The sequence below is a fragment of the Asparagus officinalis genome, chromosome 3 (genome assembly GCF_001876935.1).
Source record: "Asparagus officinalis chromosome 3, Aspof.V1, whole genome shotgun sequence".
NCBI lineage: Eukaryota > Viridiplantae > Streptophyta > Magnoliopsida > Asparagales > Asparagaceae > Asparagus > Asparagus officinalis.
Genome location: NC_033796.1, coordinates 10,726,521 through 10,745,563, shown reverse-complemented (window position 1 = coordinate 10,745,563; position 19,043 = coordinate 10,726,521). Strand labels below are relative to the sequence as shown.

The window sequence follows — 19,043 nt, the reverse complement described above, 5'->3', positions numbered from 1 at the left end:
CCAATGGGTCCCACCCCCTGTTTCTGTGCGAGTTGGCTCGCACGTTAAAGCGCGAGCCAAAAAGCAATGCTCAAAAAAAAGAGGGGATTTGAATTTCAAAATATGCTGCTTTGTTTTTTTCCTTTTTTCGTTGTAAGGGAAATCTGTCAGTAGAAATAAGCGGGCTCCACAACAATTTAATGTCAGGTGAACAATATTTATTTACATTCTTAGAAGAGCAGATTAACTTTAGGGCCCCGTTTGGCAAATGGTTAAGGAAGAGGGGTTAAATAGAAGGATTAATATACTTAGCTCATTCGATAATCTGAAAGACTAAATTATTAACCCCGTTAAATAAGTTTTATTTTAGTCAATGTGATCAGTTTTATTGTTTGGAAATAACAATGATTTTGACTATTTCATTATAAATAGAAGGGTTAACTCTTAATCCTTCTAAATAGGAGTATTAGTAAACCCCTTATTTTGAGGGGTTAACTCATTTTAATCCATCTAGAGGGTTTAGCTTAACTCTTCTATATTTTTTATGTTTGGCAAATTATAGAGGGTTAACTCACTTTAACCATTGTATAGATTTTTTGTGTTTGGCAGGTTAAGAATAGGTTAAGTCTCCTTAACCCCTCACTTAACCCTTTGCCAAACGGTAGGGGAATAATCCTTTTCTTTATTAAATAGTTGATAAGAAGTTTGATTTGATTTTTGTAAACATGATAAAATGACATTTAGGCAACCTCTTGTGTCATTTTTGTAGAGACTCTTTTTTTTTATTAGTTACAATCTTCTTGCTTTATAACGAGAGACTCCCTTTTTCTCTCTCTTTTGCTTATTATTGGGACGATCACAACTTAAGGCTAAGGGGGTTATATATGTGTGATTTTGTGATAGTTTTGTACTGTTACTGCAATATTGCTACAGTAAGGGGGGTGGATCCGTGGTGGTTGGTAAGTAGTCATTTTCTATGGTTTACAAAAATCAAATCAAACTTCTTATCAACTATTTAAAAAAGAAAGGGATTATATTCCCCTAAAATTAATCAGTGGAAAGCAACCGCTAGAAATTTTGAGCAGCGCAGCACAAAAGCTAATAAAGTAGATTCAGGGACAGTTTTTTCCTAGCAGCCACCATGGTTGACTACTTAGCTTTACCGTTGGCTATTTTATCAAGCTCCTGACGGCAGCCCTGACGGCAAAAACTGCAACAATTATTATGGATATTTCAACATGACCATCATCTTCTGTCGTATATAACCTTCACCTTCCAACCCAAACCAATCCCAAATTCTCCTCGAACGCTCTCCGTTCTCTATTTTTCTCAAATCCAAACAAAATTCACAATGGCCCTTCCCCTCGCCGGCAAAGTCGCAATCGTCACGGGCTCTTCCCGTGGCATCGGCCGAGCCATCGCCGCCCACCTCTCCTCCCTCGGCGCGAACCTCGTCATCAACTACGCCACCAACTCGACTCAAGCGGATCTCCTCGCGTCCGAACTCAACTCGAATTCAGCCGACCTTCGAGCCATCGCGGTCCAAGCCGACGTATCACATCCATCAGGACCCAAAACCCTGTTCGACCGTGCGGAGGAAGCATTCGGTTCTCCCGTGCACATCTTCGTCAACTCTGCGGGCATCGTTGACTCCAAATACTCGACTATCTCTTCCATGCCCGTAGAAGACTTCGACGCCATTTTCAGCGTCAATGCTCGTGGCGCCTTCCTGTGTTGCCAAGAAGCCGCTAACAGAATCGTTCGTGGCGGCGGAGGGCGGATTGTCATGATATCGACTTCTTTGGTCGGAGCGCTATTGACGAAGTATGGTGCGTATACAGCGTCGAAGGCGGCGGTGGAGACGCTGGTGAAGATACTGGCGAAGGAGCTCGGGGGAACGAAGATTACCGTGAACTGCGTGGCGCCTGGACCGACCGCGACTGAGCTGTTCTTTGAGGGTAAAACCGAAGCGGACATCAAGAGGTTGCTGGATATGAATCCAATGGGGAGAATTGGGGAGCCCAAGGATGTGGCGCCGGTGGTTGGGTTTCTTTGTAAGGATGAAGCAGAATGGGTTAATGGACAGGTGATTAGGGCTAATGGTGGGTACGTTTGATAAAGTACGGAACTCTTTCACTTGTCTTGCTTTGTGGAGGAATTGAGCGTGTGATGTAATACTGAACTTTGGAATTCTAAATCTTTTATTGATGGATTGATGTTGGGCTTTTTTTTTCAGCCAGAACCAATTTACAGTTAGCTGCAAGTTTGCAAATTGTTGCGATCCAAAAACATGTGTTCATGAACATATATAGGATTTATTCTCAATCATAGTTTTGTTCCCTCTCATGTTTAGATATGATTACAAATCATATTCTTTCTCAAATTATACATGCTAACCAATTGACCAGGCAACATTTTCAAGATACAGGGAAAAAGTGTCAAACATTTTGTGCTTATTCCAGATGATCTGAGAAATTTTGAGGTTAAAAACTACAGCTACTAAGGACAATCATGTATCTCTAGACAATACCCTGTAAGTAAAAATGAATGATGGTACTTAACATAATCGTTCCAAAGATTGCCTGCAAGCTTGAATATCATCTAGCCCTGTAGAAACTTGGTTCTCCCAGTCCACAAGATCTCCGAAAACAATATGGAAAAGCTAATTGGCGATAAATATGAGCGGTTTATAGCAATGTGAAAGAACAGCACAAGTCTATATAACTAAAACTCTCCATGATGTCGATGTTTTGAAGTTCAGTTGGCAACCAATGACGGCAATGTTGAAGACCAGGAAACGCTTTTTATTATTCTAGAATCTTTTCGCGATTTCACCTGTTCGCGATTAGCTTATAAGAACCGGAGAGAGTTCTTCATATGGAGCAAGAAGATGAACCGATCTAGTCAAATTCAATGCAGCAAGTAGATGAACTGGTAGATGAACAGGAGGAGAAGTTCAATTCAATTACCTATAGGAACGATCATCTTAGTCATTGATCTCTGATAAAGTCACCATTCAAGAAGTTATATGAGGTCAGTAATTGCAGCCAACCATGTATTTAGTATTTTACTAAGAACTAAGGGTCGTGATTATCTATCAGAGTCAATGCATTGGTTGGTGTCTTGAATCACTTGATGCACTATTTACAGTCAGCATATGGTTTCACCAGGCATGATTATGTAATTAGTGACTTAAATCACCACTAGATACCTTATATGAAGGATCAATATGTGTATTAATAACAGGTATGCATTTGTACAACAGAACGTACAAGAAAATCTAACAATTAATTTCTCAAACTTTCTTCACTTTTTTATCCAATTCTTTAAATGATAATGTAGGAGACGAGATTAAGGAAATTGAGTTCTCGAAAGAGAGAAGGTAGACCAAATTTTACAGACTACAGTCTATAAGAAGCCAACCCTTTTCAAGTTGAACAAAGCAAAATTACTGACCAACCATCATAAAGTCTCCAGTGAAGACTATCGATATGACAAGTTCTTGGGGGGTTACTAAAATATGAAAATCAAACCACTTAACAAATAATAAAAAAGGGGATTACTCTCCTAGTAGCTTAGACACCACCTATACCCTTTCATGCAAGGAAATAGGAAGGATTTGATCTCCTTATGTAACTCCTCCAACTTGCACTGTTCCAAATAGACCGTTGGGGAAAATAAAAAAAAAAAGAGGAGAATTGATAAATACTGCATTAATCAATCTAAATCAGCCCCTAAAAGCTTTTGAACACCACAAAAAAATGAACAAAGTATTAGGGATAAGTGTCAAATTTTCATTGGCCACTTTTTCAAGCTGCTGACATCAGGGCTGACGGCTAATCCTGCAGCATTCATTTGAACATGACTCTCACTTCTGTGAAGCAACCTTTACCTTCAATCCAAACTACTAGAAGATATTATATTATTTGCTGAAAGGTCTTCAGAGCAATCTATTAGTTAATATTGTATCTTTCTCTTTTGAATCTTACTTTATTAGACGTTCTATTTTCATTAGAATTTTCCTTTTATTGATATTCTACCGTTAACAACTTACTTTCTTTCCAAGAGCAGCCAGCCCCAACTTCCCTCCCGACCCTCTCTCTCTTTTCCCAAATTCTAACACAAAATCCTTAATGGCTCTTCCTCTCAGTGACCGAGTGGCAATCGTGACGGGCTCATCCCGCGGCATCGGCCGTGCCATCGCCATCCATCTCTCCTCCCTCGGCGCCAACCTCGTCATCAACTATGCCACCAACTCGACCCAAGCAGATCTCCTCGCATCCCAGCTCAATTCAAATTCAACCAATCTTCGAGCCATCGCGGTCCAGGCCGACACATCCGATCCCTCCGGCCCCAAAACCCTGTTCGACCGCGCAGAACAAGCATTCAATTCTCCAGTGCACATCTTCGTCAACTCTGCAGGCGTTATTGATTCTAAATACTCGACCATCTCCGCAATACCTGTCGAAGACTTTGATGCCATCTTCAACGTCAATGCTCGTGGTGCCTTTCTTTGTTGTCAAGAAGCTGCTAATAGAATCGTTCGTGGTGGTGGTGGTGGGCGAATTATTATGATAACCACATCTGTGGTTGGCACGCTCGTGCCAAAGTTTGGTACGTATGCAGCCTCAAAGGCAGCAGTGGAAACAATGGTGAAGATACTGGCAAAGGAGCTCAAAGGAACTAGGATCACTGCGAATTGTGTGGCGCCTGGAGCGATTGCTACTGACTTGTTCTTTGAGGGGAAGAGTGAAGAGGATATTAAAAGGGCATCTTTAAATCCGATGGAGAGGCTTGGGGAGACTAAGGATGTAGCACCTGTTGTTGGGTTTCTTTGTACAGATGAAGCAGAATGGGTTAATGGTCAGGTGATAAGAGCGAACGCTGGAATCGTCTGATAAAAATCACTCCATATAACTTTGGATGATTTTGTGTTGATTGAGATTAGAGTCATGTAGAGTGGTATGTGATGTAATACTAAGATTTGGGAGTCAAAAAAATTTATGGATAGTTCAATCTTGGTTTTGTTCTGTGTCTCTAAACCTGATTCTGTTTCTACAAAGTTTTTATAAACCTGATCCAGTTTGTCCGTACAGTTCCTACTAAACTTTAACTTGCAAGCTAATCCAGGTGGTTACATTCGTCTTTATTCGAGATAACCGGAGAAATTATTAGCTTGTGAATTATAGTTTTGAAGGAGAAGAGGATACTTACTAAACAATATTGTGAAATATTAGCCTGGAAACTTAGAACACAGGTTATCCCAAGCTTGATGAAAAACTTGAACACCATTAGCTCCATATAATGTTGGTTTTTTCAGCGCCAAAGCAGTTTTAAAAATCTAACCGGCAACAAATGTGAAATAATTGAGATCGATATGAAAAGAACAGAAAAAATGCAATACTAATGAGCTATAAATAGTTCTTACGTGGATGGAGTCCTTCACTGCATTCATGCTTGCAGAGAATCATCTCGAGACCTTTGCAGATTAACATCTCATGCACCGGTCAAATATTATCTTTATACAATCCCCTAATAGCCAAATCTGAAAGCTGTAATCTGAAGTAAGGTCAGCTGCCAAACCAGTGAAGCCGGTATCAAACCTGGCTTTTGATGACCTTTCCCATCTTTTGAATATGTATATTTCATCGAATGTTTTAGAGTATGAATCGAATGCTGAAACTTAAAAGTAGTTTAGCCTGTAAATAATATTGTTAAAATCTAAAAGCCATGTCAAGAGAACTAGGTTCTTCAGATTAAATAATTTAGACCCAAGTCCAACTTTTTGAATTTGGCTGTACAGAAGAATGTCTGATATCAGAATATCATAAAGAATATCTTGTTGGTAACTCAATATAACTTACAGAGCTGTACTAATTTTAATATGTAACAAATAAAATAACTTTCTATGATTAAAAAAAATAAAACAGTTTAAAAATATTTTCATTACCATTTCTGTCCAATTATTTTCTTTCACCAGTAATCTCCGCATGAACAGCTGCCCTCTTCAAAATGATGGAACCGATAAACATCCCGCACTATGATGACTCTTCCCTTAATGTTTGAGACAAGCTTCATCCATGTATGGCAATCATTACATATGCGAAGGTTTTTAATTACACGGATGGGTACTTCTGAAGACAAGCTAATTAGCCCAAAACTAACAGCAATCTTCTCGCTGTGAATATACGCACTTGGGTCTTTCTGCTCTTGCTCAAGTTCATTAAGTAGACGATACTTATCTTGTTTATACCCAATTTCAACAGCTCTATTATTTAAATCTTCCAAGTATTCATAAATCTTATCAGCTAGAGGATGTAATCTGTCGCCAACATAAAATGCATGTACTTCGTTCTTCACCTCAATCCAGCTACGCCCTGGCTCTTTCTTCACTTTTTTATCCTTCATCATCTTCCTTATCTGATCTCTACAATCCCATTTTTTGTTAATTGCATATATGTTTGATAACAGAACATAAGTAGCTGAATCGTGGGGCTCCAACTCCAGAAGATGTTGAGCTGCAAATTCCCCAATTTCAACATTTTTATGAACTGTACAAGCACTGAGAAGAGTTCTCCATATCATGGCATCTGGATCAACTGGCATATCCTCTATAAATTCTTTTGCACGATTCAACAGTCCAGCTCGACCGAGAATATCCACAATACAAACATAGTGTTCTGGTTTTGGAATTAGTCCATGCTCCTCACTCATAGAATTGAAGTAGTCAAGGCCTCTATTCACTAAACCCACATGACTACAGGCAGCTAAAACACCCACAAATGTTACATGATTTGGCTTGAACCCTTTCTTCTTCATCTGCTCAAAAAGCTCGAGGGCTCTATAGCCATGCCCATGCTGTGAGTAACCAGTGATCATAGCATTCCATGAGATCGCATTTCTTTCAGTCATCCCATAAAACTCCATTTTGGCATCGTCTAAGCTTCCACATTTTGAATAGAGTGAAACTAGAACATTACCAGCCTCTATATCAGAGTCATAACCAGTTTTTATCATTTTCGCATGGATTTGCTTCCCTTGTTTTATATCAGCCATATTACCAGAAGCACTGACTGCAGACCCAAATGTAAATAAATTTGCTTTGATACCTGTACGGTCCATGTCCACAAACACTTTAAGAGCTTCTTCACAATGCCCACTTTGTGCAAATCCTGATATCAGTCCATTCCATGATATCTCATCCTCAGGCTCAACAGTCTGAAATGCAGAATATGCTTCTGAAATCTTACCGCACCTAGCATAAAGATTGATGAGTGAGTTTCCAATTGAGTTATCCGACGCATAACCAGAAACACAAGCTTGAGCATGAATCTGCGCTCCTTGCTTAATTGCCTTTATTCCAGCGCAAGCGCTAATTGCACTTGCCAATCCAATATTATCTGATTGAATCCCGTGAGCTAACATTTCTCCAAATGTTTTGAGAGCTTCAATATAAAATTCATGCTGAGCATAGCCAGCAATCATTGCAGTCCAGGAGACGACATCTTTCTCTGTGATTCTCTCAAGGATTTGCTTTGCACTGCTCAACCTTCCACATTTCGAGTACATATCTATTAGCACACTACTAACATAAACATTTGTATTGAAACGGGTCTTTATTGCTAATGTATGAATCTGTTCTCCAAGATCAAGTTCTCCCAAATAAGTGCATGTCCTCAGTATACTTGGATATGTATACTGGTTCGGTTCCAAGCCTTTGACTTGCATTTGGTAGAATAGATCGAAGGACTCTGTCAAATTACCCGCCTGACCATAAGCCACAAGCATCACATTCCACAGAACAACATTTTCTTTATCTGTTGTGTTGAAAAAATTGCGCGCGGTTTCAACATCTGCACACTTTACATAGAGGTCAAGAATCGATCCTTCAATTATGTAGTGAGAAGACAACCCTGCCTTTAACACATAAGAATGAAGCTGCTTGCCTTTCTCAATATCTCCAATTGCAGCACATGCGCTCAAAAGACTTGAAATAGTCACAGAGTCTAGTTTGAAGCTGGAATGTTGCATCTCTTCGAAAATCTTCAGAGCACTTTCACTATTTCCATGTTGTGCGAGCCCTGAGATCATTGAGTTATATGTCACTCCATCATGTCGTGGCATTTCAGTAAAGACTCTATGTGCCAAGTGAAGAGCTCCACAGCGTGAATACAAGCTAATAAGTGCATTGCCTACAAATGTTTCCGAGTAAAATCCCCACTTGTGCACTTGAGCATGGATTTGCTTCCCATTCTCAAATAACTCACACTTTGCACAAGCACTTAAAACACTAGACAAAACATACGGAGTCGGAAGAATCCCAGATTGATGCATTTGACAGTAGACATTTAGTGATTCTTCTCCAAGACCATTCTGAGAAAATCCGAATCCCAGATTGATGCATTTGACAGTAGACATTTAGTGATTCTTCTCCAAGACCATTCTGAGAAAATCCAGACACCATTGCAACCCATGAAATAGTAGACATTTAGTGATTCTTCTCCAAGACCATTCTGAGAAAATCCAGACACCATTGCAACCCATGAAACATTATCCTTAGAAAACAACTCCTCGAAGACAAGCATTGCCGAGTCTATACATTCATTCTTTGAATATAAGTCAATCAATGGGTTGCCAACAATAGGATCACCAACAAACCCATGCCGGAATATCTTCGCATGAATTTGTTGAACCAGATGCCAATACACATTATTTCCACTACACGCTCTCAAAGCACTCGCGAAAGCGACAGGATTAGGATCCCTACACTCCCTCAACATTTTTGGGAAAATGGCCAACACTTGATGACGTTCATTTCTTTCGAGAAACCCAGAAATGATACTGGTCCATGAAGAAACTGTTCTATGAGACATTTCTTCAAACACGTTGATCGCATCAAGAAAATCCCCGAAACCCAAGTAGAAATCTATAAGCTTGTTGCACAAGGTGCTATCTTTTCCAAAACCCACCTTCAGAATCCTTGCATGAATCCTTTTAGCGTCTACTAACGATCCAGAACTCAAACAGCAATCTAAGAGGTAAGCGTAAGTGTTGTGATCAGGTGAAACACCAGACTCTTCCATTGAGTAGAGAATAGAAAATGCATCATTTTGGGTGATTCTAGCAACTGGGTTACCTTCACTTTCTCCATTCGAATAGCTAAATCTACAGACAAATGTCAGATGATGGCGAATAAGTAAGGAAAATGGATGTTCAATAGTAGGAAATGGAGTCTTAAATTGAAGAAATTTGGAGATGGGTAGTGCCTTAGAGGCTCTGAAGTGAGGATGCGATGAGTTGGAGGAAGGAATTGTTAGAGGAACGAGTGAGATTGATGGCATTGCTTGAAGACATTTTCTTTGTGAAAGTTTTGTGTTGCAATTTGTAATTTGAGGAGGGAGAATTTAACCACGTGGTAATTTGGAGTAATGTTCACTATTTGAGACTGTGTTACTAATAAAGTTTCACTTTAGAAGAAAGTGCTTTTTTTCTTGTTTATATCTTTCTTTTTCTTATAAATTTTGTTTGGGTATAAACCCTAATTTTGTTTGGGTATACGCCAAAAAAAGAGAGCTTTGCTCCCATTTGTTTCAAAATCGCCAGGTTCCGAATGAGTGTTTTTGCCTAAAGCCCAATGAGAAAAAGTTTTAATCATTTATTTCTAAACTCCCTCACTTTCTAAAAGGTTGTTTTAACTAATAAACCAATGAAAAACGATTTACTCAAATTTTTTTATCTATCTATTTTTAGATCCAATTCGAAAATCATTTTTAGACCCAAGACATTTTTTTTCAGTTATTGTTAGATCCTAATTGTTTTTAAGACACGAGATATTTTTTCAATACGGGGGTAAGTTACTAAATTTTTCTTTAGCTTACTACTTGTTCAGCTGATCAGGTATTTATGATATGAGGAAATGCCTAAACTATTATCTTTTTTCCCTAAAACCCAAACATGCTCTGAAGTTTGTTCAACGACGCCAACAAATCCTCCATTGTGCTGTTCAGACCGACAATCACATTGTTATACTTACTGGTTTGAAATTCCCTGCCACAATAACATTTTCTTATGGATTTATTTACTAGTTTGAATTTTGTATCATGTTCTTCTAGTGGAAAACTAATTCCTCAACAGCAACTATGATCACTTTTATATGTATCATGCATAAAATTAGAAATTTTACGTTCATATGTTCATTTTGAGATACGTATTGATACGGTTATTCTATACCATACTTTTAAGAGAATTTTAATTGATAATGGGGTTTAGTTAATTGGGTAATGATGGCGATCTTGTTATAAGAATGCAATCTACAATGTTTTTGAAATGTTTAGGTAGGGCAATGTTGGATGAGAATGCAATCTACATAGCATTTGCAGTTATTAATTGAGACAACATTTTATGTGATCGCAATCTACATTGCAAGTTCATTATTAGATAAGACCAACTCATGTTTTCAATATTATGCTTATACCTAAGCCCTCACTGCAAGATCATAGACATCTTTAATATTCTAGATTTTTTAGATTCTTTCTTGTTTGAAAGCTTTATACAAGTCTTAGGTTTTAGCTTGTTGCTTGCTTGGGTTTTTGTTTGAGCTTGTTGGGTTATGGTTGAGCTTGAGCTTGATGCATGTCAAATTTTTGAGCTTTCTTGCTGGTTGCTGATTTGAACTTCCTAATTGCATGTTTCGGTTTTAGCTCTTTAATATGACCATTTATGATCATTGGAGTTTAAATTTTAATAGACATGGTTACTTTAATTGCTATACAATTGTATTATTCTCTTGCGAGAGGTAACCTCAACAAGATAAGCTTATTCACCATCTTTTTTTTTTAAATCTTAAAATTTATTTGGTTCAACAATAAATTACAAGTTCTATAATTTGTTATCTTATAATCTTGAGTTTGAACCAAACAAAATATTATAAATTTTAAGATTTACTTTTCTATAATAATGTTAAACCAACAAAATATTAGAAATCCCAAGACATTTATAAAAAAAAACTATAGATTTCAAATTCCATATGAAATTACAAATCCTAAAATTTTAACATTTGAACCAAACAGCCCCTTAAAGAATGTGAGAAGACAAATAACATGTCACTTATCCAAATTTCTATTAATTAATGTCTAATGTGAATTTTTCTAGTTGACGAGAATTTTAGCCTCATTCGCTTGAAGATGCATAACGTTCAGCTGATTTCAAATTCCATATGAAATTAAAACTTCTAAAATTTGAGAATTTTAGCCTCCTTCGCTTGAAGATGCATAACGTTCAGCTGATTTCAAATTCCATATGAAATTAAAACTTCTAAAATTTTAGCATTTGAACCAAACAGCCCCTAAAAGAATGTGAGAAGAGAGATAACATGTCACTTATCCAAATTTCTATTAATTAATGTCTAATGTGAATTTATTCTAGTTGAGAATTTTAGCCTCCTTTGCTTGAAGATGCATAACGTTCAGCTTGTAGTTGTAGGCGACAAGATGTATAATCGTTGTGTTACTTGGCCCGTTACATAAAAGAATATCCTTCTTTAAATTCTTTTCAAATACTTGCAAATGTTATCTGGCCCGTCACATAAAAGAATATCCTTCTTTAAAATATTGGGGAAAATGTGTCTAGGCCCCAAAAAATATAAGCTGTTGTGACCCAACCCCTCAATGTTTTTCTTATTTCCTTTAACCCCAAAAACTAAAAAAAATGTAATTAGGCCCCTTTTCACACTATCTCAGGATTTAATCACAAAAGCTCCGGAAAATACCCCTTCCCATTTTCTTCTTCTTCTTCTCCTATGAGGTCTTGGAGGAGGTTGTCGCTTCGGCACCAGAAACGGTGGAGGCCACATCGACGGTGGAGGTTACAGCCACAGAGACGTCAGAAATCGTTGCCCCATCATCAGAGGAGGTCGCAGCTCCAGCATCAGCATCAGCCACCACAGAGGTAACTGAGGAAAAGAGCGAGGCGGCCAACAGTGGCGGAGCGACAAGAAAGTGAAAATAATCATTCACCTCTCCTCCATTTAGACTCCTCACATCCCTCAACAAAACTCATCTCTCAAATCCCCCATTTTCCTCGTTCCTTCACCAAAACCCTGACTCAAACCCAAATCCAGACCCCAAAATATTTTACCAATCTTTTCCCCCATTGCTTTACTCTGGACCCAATTTCTCTTCATGGGCTCGGCCTATACGACACAAATATAGGCTCCGATGACGACCATGATGATGGCGGAGGTCCAGCAATGTGGGCTGATAGTGCGAAGAAGAAGAAGAGGAAGAGGAAGATGAACAAGCACAAGCTAAAGAAGCCGAGGAAGCGTCTCAGGCACAAAGCTTGATCTAATTTAGGTGACATCTCTCTCTTGATGTGTTATCTTATTTGTCGAATGCTTTGGTTACTGTTATTGGGTTTTGCTGCTTTCCTTCATCAAATTGATGGTGAAAATCAACCTTTTTTTATTTTGTCAGGTTGTTGATTTGCCTTGTTGATTTCGTTTGATTGTATTGGGTTGTTTCTTGTGTTGAGTGATATTTGAAGCTAATATACCAAAAGTGGTTATTTGGATGCTACCCAACTCCTGTTCGATTTAGTTTGATTGTTTGATTGTATTGATGGTGAAAATCAACCTCGATTCCGACATGTTCATCACTAACTCACTCATCTCCTCCTACACCTAGAATCGATGATAGGGATGTAATCAGATCTTGCAAGTTTGTTTGTGTTTCATCGAAGTTGTAATCTGTTAATTTGTAAGAATAATCATATTGTGTACTCAAGCAATATCACCTATAAGAAGTTTTAAAAGCAGCTTATCTTTTTTTGTTTTTTTTTTACTATGTTATCTTTCAGCTGAATAAGTTATCTTTCACGTGAACATGTCAACTTTCTTCATAACATGTTAACTTTAATCCGAAGATGTTAACTTTCATCTTAATATGTTAACTTTAATTGTTATATGTTAACTTTCATCATTATATGTTAACTCTTATCATAACATGTTAACTTTCAGTTGAACAAGTTAACTTTCATCATAATATGTTAACTTTCACTGTTACATGTTAACTTTCATACTAATATGTTAACTTTCTTCATAACAAGTTTTTTTGAACTAAAATTTGATGTGTTTGAAAGACTGAAAGTCCCTCAAGATGATTTATCATTGATATATAAGTTCTCACAAGTTCAGACATGTTTTCTTATACAAATATCTTACAAAAACCACTCCAATCTTCATGCAAATCTACAAATTTTAGTATACGGGCAATCTTTAGAAAGAAGCTGAGTTTGATCGTCGAAGTTGATGCTTTGGTTCTGGTGGCGACGTAGAATATAATATCGTTCTCTTCTTCAAGTCGTGAGATCTTGTTCTCCAGTTCATTGGTGTATGCCTATCCATTCCAAAAACAAACTTCTCTCAAAACACAACAAATTCATAAGATGAGAAAAAATAATCATTCTGAGAAAAAGTTAGCATGTTATGAAGAAAGTTAACATATTATGATAAACATTAACATGTTCAGCTGAAAGTTAACATTTTACGAGGAGAGTTAACATATAATTATAAAAGTTAACATGTACCAGTTAAAGTTAACATAGAATACATGTCATGTTCTTGCTGATCATGAGATTTGACAGACATTCTATGTTCTCATGATATTTAACATTAATCAAATTTTTACTTATTTTGTCACAAATAAGAGACAACCAAACCATATGGTTAGATAAATAGCACAATTATCGACTAGAGCTTTAGATATTATAAATGTTGCAGCACTGGATTCACAAATGTAACGTCAGCTGATAAAAAACTTAGTAAAATAAAAATTCTAAGCCATTGCAAAACACAATCTTGCTCAAAAGAGAAAACTAGTAGCAAATTCTCAAAGTAACAAATGGGCACAGCAAAACAAATGATTTTTTTTTCTTCTCGTATATAATGAACAACGAAAAAATGGTGGTTAACTCCTTAGAAGGTTGTGGTCCTGAGGACATAGACTTACATTGGTCATATCACAGAGTCACAAGACTCCCATTCAAAATTTCACATGTTTATGTGTAATACAAATCTTATTAGGGCTGGGCATATTCGGTTCGGATCGGTTTTAAGCTCAATTCGTATCCAATCCGAATTTTTCGAATTCTCAAAACTCTCATCCAGATCCAGATTTTTTTTCCTTCATCCGAATATTCGGCCCAACCGAAATTCGGATCGGTTTCGGTTTTGAACCGAATTAATACTATTTCACAAAAAACTGCCCACACCTGAGATCATTGCCTATTAATTTCTGATGAAGTATCATTATTTGTCCATTTTGTCTTCTTAACTTTTTCCCCCAAACAATGAAATGTGGAGCTTGTTTGAAGTAACATCATTGCCACAGCTAACAAAAAACCAAAATCAGTGAAATGAGCGCAAACCATATCAACAAGTACATATGGTTACGTAACATTCAAATATTAATTAACTATAATCAAAAGGTTATCTTTCATTTCTTAGAAAACAACTTAACATGCCTCTAGTAGAATTTGAAAGCTTATATGAGGTTTCACCGATTTTAATGCGGGCATATACGCTAGCAGGCCTAATGAAAAAGGAACTATACAATATAAACATGTATGTAAATATAACAATCAAATTACCGAGCAATTATATAGCTTAATGTTCAAGTGATGACTCACTAATAAGAAATCTATTCCATCCGACTTCGTCCGAACTAAAAGTCCTTTCCATTTTGACCGAATTCCGAACGACGAAGTCCTTCTCATTTTGAGCAATATGAATATCCGACAAAGAACGAATTAGAAAATTCGGTTCGGTTTTTTTCGGGCGGTTCAGGGGTTCAAATCGGATCCAAACCGGTTTAATTCGATTCGGGCGGTTTAGAGTCTTCTTCTCATCCATTTAATCCGGTTCGGTTAACCGGTCCGCTTTTTCGGGCGGTTTTTCGGTTGAACCGGTTTTTTTCGGTTTTTGCCCACCCCTAAATCTTATTACTTAGTGAAGCAAAATGACAAACAACTGGTGTGCAATGCACAAAAGAGCCATAAGAATCAAACACACGGAATCATAGGAAAGTGGGTTACGCCATGAACCCACAGATATAATCATAGGAAAGTGGGTTACGCCATGAACTTGCACCTATAAATCACTTGCTCACACCATCCAAAACAAAACCCATGAAAAAACCACAGATGATCAGAAACTTTCTTACCCTAGGCAGCTGCCCAGGGCAAGCCTTGTGTGGCTCCATCACCACTCCACGGCCGCGCCGACGGGGCTCCGTCGCCCCCGTCCACTCCAGCTGCAACGTTCTCCTCCTCAAGGTCGACTTGAAGCCCCCCTCCCCCTCCTCCTCCTCCCCTAACTGCAGCACACCAAGAGCTTCGTCATCGCTCCCGCCTACGAGGGTAGGAACATGTCTCTAAGGCAATCTGCTTCGATATCGTCGATGGCAACTGCCGGCGAGGGGTCAAAGGTTCAGTTTAGCAAGCTGGAGTTTGGGGATCGAAGGAGGCTTCTCGGTCTTGTTTTTGGTAGGGTCTGGCAGCGGATCCGATTTGAGCTTGTCCCTCTGTTTGCCAGCAGCATGAAAGAGGAGATAATGGTGATCGATTCGAGACTTGAGCGTGAGAAGAGAGGAAAGAGAGAGAGGGGGGGCGGTTTTGGAATTTGAAAAAAACTCTCATTGTGCTGTGTTGAAAAGGTAAATAACAACTGAAACACAAGTATTTCATGTGGTTGGGACTTTGTCACACAAAAAATAATATGAAAGGCCTTGTCACAATAGCTTTTTCATTTTGGGGCATTGACACATTTTTCCCTAAAATCTTTTCAAATACTTGCAGATGTGTATCGTAATTAACAAGATCAATGTAGAAATCATAAGTTTCCATCTCTTTTCCAGTTCTGCTTCTATTACCTCAAAACACTTTCACTGAACATTTCAATTGCCATTTGTTTGAAAATTGTACAAGCATCGTAACCATGACGAATAGTCAAAGCGTTATAATTGGTAAATTCATAGGTTCAAAAATTACAGCTTGATTGATGTGGCAAGCTCATCAGGCAGATATTGAAATTTCGTTCAATGTAATTTGCGACTTTAATGCAAATTGATTAGTCAATACAATTCATTTAATACAGGTAAAAGCGACACGCTGCAAAATATATATACTATGTAATAATACACAAATATTCTACAAAATAACATAAGCAAAACTTAAGGGGTGTTTAGTTCACTCATTTTGTAGAAAAAATTTAGTATAAAACCTGACAATAGCTATTTTATATTTAAAAATTTTCTACAGTTTTCAATAAATTATATTAAATTCAAAAAATTTATAAAAATATTTTCTATAAAATAAGAAAAATTAGCATATTTTATAAAAAATAACTTAATGTCAAAATAATAAAAAAACTAATACCAAAATCAAAGCATTAATTTAAATAAAAAATTTTATACAAAATTATCCATTTACATTTCTCAACTTATTTTTTATAAAATTAATTTTTCCTCTTCTCATATTTTGAACCAAACAAAGTAAAAAATAAAAAATTACTAATTTCTTTTTTCTATACTTTTTTATAAAATACATGAAAATTAATTTAAGGTACTTTTTTTTATAGAAATTGAATCAAACAACCCCTTCAAATAAACAAAAATGTGCCCTCAAATAAATATGTCAGAAGTGGGATTTGAACCCACGCCCTCTCACGAGGACCAGAACTTGAGTCTGGCGCCTTAGAGCATCTCCAACCATAAAACTCAAAATGGTGTAGTTTTTACATCAAGTTGGTGTAGTTTTTACACCAAATTACTATTCCATCTCCAACCCATTACACCAAATGTTACACCAAAAAGAATATTCCTTTTATTATTCTTATCTTTTAACATTTTTTGAAATTTAAAATATTTAACAAATTATATAATTATATAATACATATAATTAATTATAATAATATATTTTATGAATAAAATAAAAATATAAAAATTAAATGCTAAATCAAATTAAAATATTACTTTCATAACTTCAACTAAAGATTACATTTAACATCACAAAAGAAAACATCACACTTGCAAGCAAAAAAAAATAAAAATAAAAGGCATTACATTTAACATAAAATAAAACACAAAGACACGGTCCATATTGATAAAATTCCAAGTCTCCGAATTAGTATATTCATCCCACAAATGATCAATTAATGCATCTCGAAGTGCAATATGAGCTTCTTTATTCTTGATTTGTCGATGACGAGCCAGATACCCTTCAAACCGAGCATTTTCATCTACAACCATCTCTACGTCCGGAACTGGCGCTTCCTTCCAATTTTTAATTGTAGCATTAAGATCACGTTCATCCTCAATTATCATGTTGTGCATAATAATGCACGCAGTCATGATATCATGTAATACTTCTTTTTTCCAAAAACGAGCTGGTCCTGACACAATTGCAAATCGAGATTGGAGTACTCCAAATGCACGTTCTACATCTTTTCTGCATCCTTCTTGCTTCATTGCAAACAACTTTTTTTTGGACCACGAGGATCATGAATTGTTTGTACAAGAGTAGACCATTTTGAATATATACCATCACCTAAATAGTAACCCATGTTATAATGTTTACCTTGAATGACATAATGAGCAGGAGGAGCAATACCTTCAGCGAGTTTTGCAAAAAGATGAGATGCCTCTAAAACATTAATGTCATTATTGGAACCTGGCAAACCAAAATATGCATGCCATATCCAAAGATCATAATCAGCTACGGCCTCCAGAATAATAGTTGGGGATCCACTACGACCTACGTATTGGCCCCCCAAGCCGTTGGATAATTTTTCTATTTCCAATGCATGCAATCTAGACTGCCCAACATTCCTGGAAAACCTCGTTGTTTAGCAATATGTAGTAGTCTGGCAATGTCATTAGTGTTAGGCGATCTCAGATATTGTTCTGCAAAAACCTCCACAACAGCACGACAAAATCTCTTAAAACTTTCGATTGCTGTCGACTCTCCTATTTTAATGTATTCATCAGTAGCATCCGCTGGTAGACCATATGCCAACATTCGGAACACAGCTGTAATTTTTTGAAGCGTAGACAATCCAAGTCTACCGACCCCATCCCTTTGCTGTATAAAGTAAGTGTCGTGAGCTTTTATGGCGTTAACAATGCGAAGGAATAAATCTCGAGACATTCGAAATCGTCGGCGGAACATCGAATCATTATATCACGGATTCTCAGAGAAATAGTCGTTGAACAGATTACGATCAGCATTTTCTCGATCACGGTTGATCACTATATGACCAGGAATTGAGCCTCCACGAATTACTTGGTTGTTTTGTTGATTGATATAGTAAGCGATGAGAAGATTGTTGTTGTTCCTGATGCGAAACACTGCTTCCCTTTCTGCATCAATCGCTTCAATATCATCTATCAATTGTTCATCTTCAATTTCATTATCAGAAAATGATGATGACAAATTAGAAGAATCTCTATTGTTAAAATTTATTTTTTTTGAAAATAGAGGTTTATGATTTTAGCAAACTCATCAATATGAGCTTTTATAATAGATGGAGATGATAAACGGGAAGTGTTGGAAGTTGAAATGTTATCATGAAGAGTTATCATGAAGTGCTAGAAGTTGATATGTTGTCATTGATGTGTCTTTTCTTTGAAATGTTGTCGTGAAGTGTTTGAAGTTGATATGTTGTCATTGAGGTGTCTTATCTTTGAATTGTTGTTATGAAATGTTTGAAGTTGATATGTTGTTATTGAGGTGTCTTTTCTTTAAAATGTTATCATGAATTGTTTGAAATTGATATGTTGTCATTGAGGTGTCTTTTCTTTGAAATGTCGTCATGAAGTGACAGAAGTTGATATGTTGTCATTGATGTGTCTTTTCTTTGATATGTTATCATGAAGTGTTTGAAGTTGATATGTTGTCATTGAGGTGTCTTTTCTTTGAAATGTCGTCATGAAGTGATAAAAATTGATATGTTGTCATTAATGTGTGATGGAAGTTGATATGTTGTTATTGATGTGTCTTTTCTTTGATAT

The 19,043-nt window shown here is 36.9% G+C and overlaps 3 protein-coding genes and 1 pseudogene across 4 annotated transcripts; 2 read left to right on the top strand and 2 right to left on the bottom strand.

The window, feature by feature from the left end:
• LOC109832956 (short-chain type dehydrogenase/reductase-like) lies at window positions 1,130-2,214 on the top strand. Its single transcript, XM_020400457.1, has one exon. The coding sequence runs from the start codon at window positions 1,331-1,333 to the stop codon at window positions 2,093-2,095; it is 765 nt and encodes a 254-aa protein (XP_020256046.1). The 5' UTR covers window positions 1,130-1,330; the 3' UTR covers window positions 2,096-2,214.
• On the top strand, window positions 3,936-4,994 carry LOC109832075 (short-chain type dehydrogenase/reductase-like). The gene has a single exon (XM_020399520.1). It carries the CDS (start codon window positions 4,113-4,115, stop codon window positions 4,875-4,877), a length of 765 nt encoding a protein of 254 aa, XP_020255109.1. The 5' UTR covers window positions 3,936-4,112; the 3' UTR covers window positions 4,878-4,994.
• LOC109832954 (pentatricopeptide repeat-containing protein At4g13650) lies at window positions 5,797-9,406 on the bottom strand. Of its 2 annotated transcripts, none has more exons than XM_020400456.1 (2): window positions 8,450-9,406; window positions 5,797-8,336 (listed from the first exon to the last, which is right to left on the bottom strand). In XM_020400456.1, the coding sequence occupies exons 1-2, from the start codon at window positions 9,318-9,320 to the stop codon at window positions 5,953-5,955; spliced, it is 3,255 nt and encodes a 1,084-aa protein (XP_020256045.1). In that variant the 5' UTR covers window positions 9,321-9,406; the 3' UTR covers window positions 5,797-5,952. The 2 variants fall into 2 exon arrangements, with proteins under 2 accessions (XP_020256045.1, XP_020256044.1); XM_020400455.1 differs by having other exon boundaries at window positions 5,797-8,339; window positions 8,489-9,406.
• LOC109834617 lies at window positions 17,247-18,522 on the bottom strand (annotated as a pseudogene).

Excerpts from the sequence above, each read along its gene's own strand:
- LOC109832075 (XM_020399520.1), top strand. The coding sequence starts at position 4,113 with ATGGCTCTTCCTCTCAGTGACCGAGTGGCAATCGTGACGGGCTCATCC.
- LOC109832954 (XM_020400456.1), bottom strand. The coding sequence starts at position 9,320 with ATGCCATCAATCTCACTCGTTCCTCTAACAATTCCTTCCTCCAACTCA. Across the intron at positions 8,337-8,449 it reads AAATGTCTACTATTTCATGG|AATCACTAAATGTCTACTGT; the intron begins GTTGCAATGGTG and ends GTCTTGGAGAAG.
- LOC109832956 (XM_020400457.1), top strand. The coding sequence starts at position 1,331 with ATGGCCCTTCCCCTCGCCGGCAAAGTCGCAATCGTCACGGGCTCTTCC.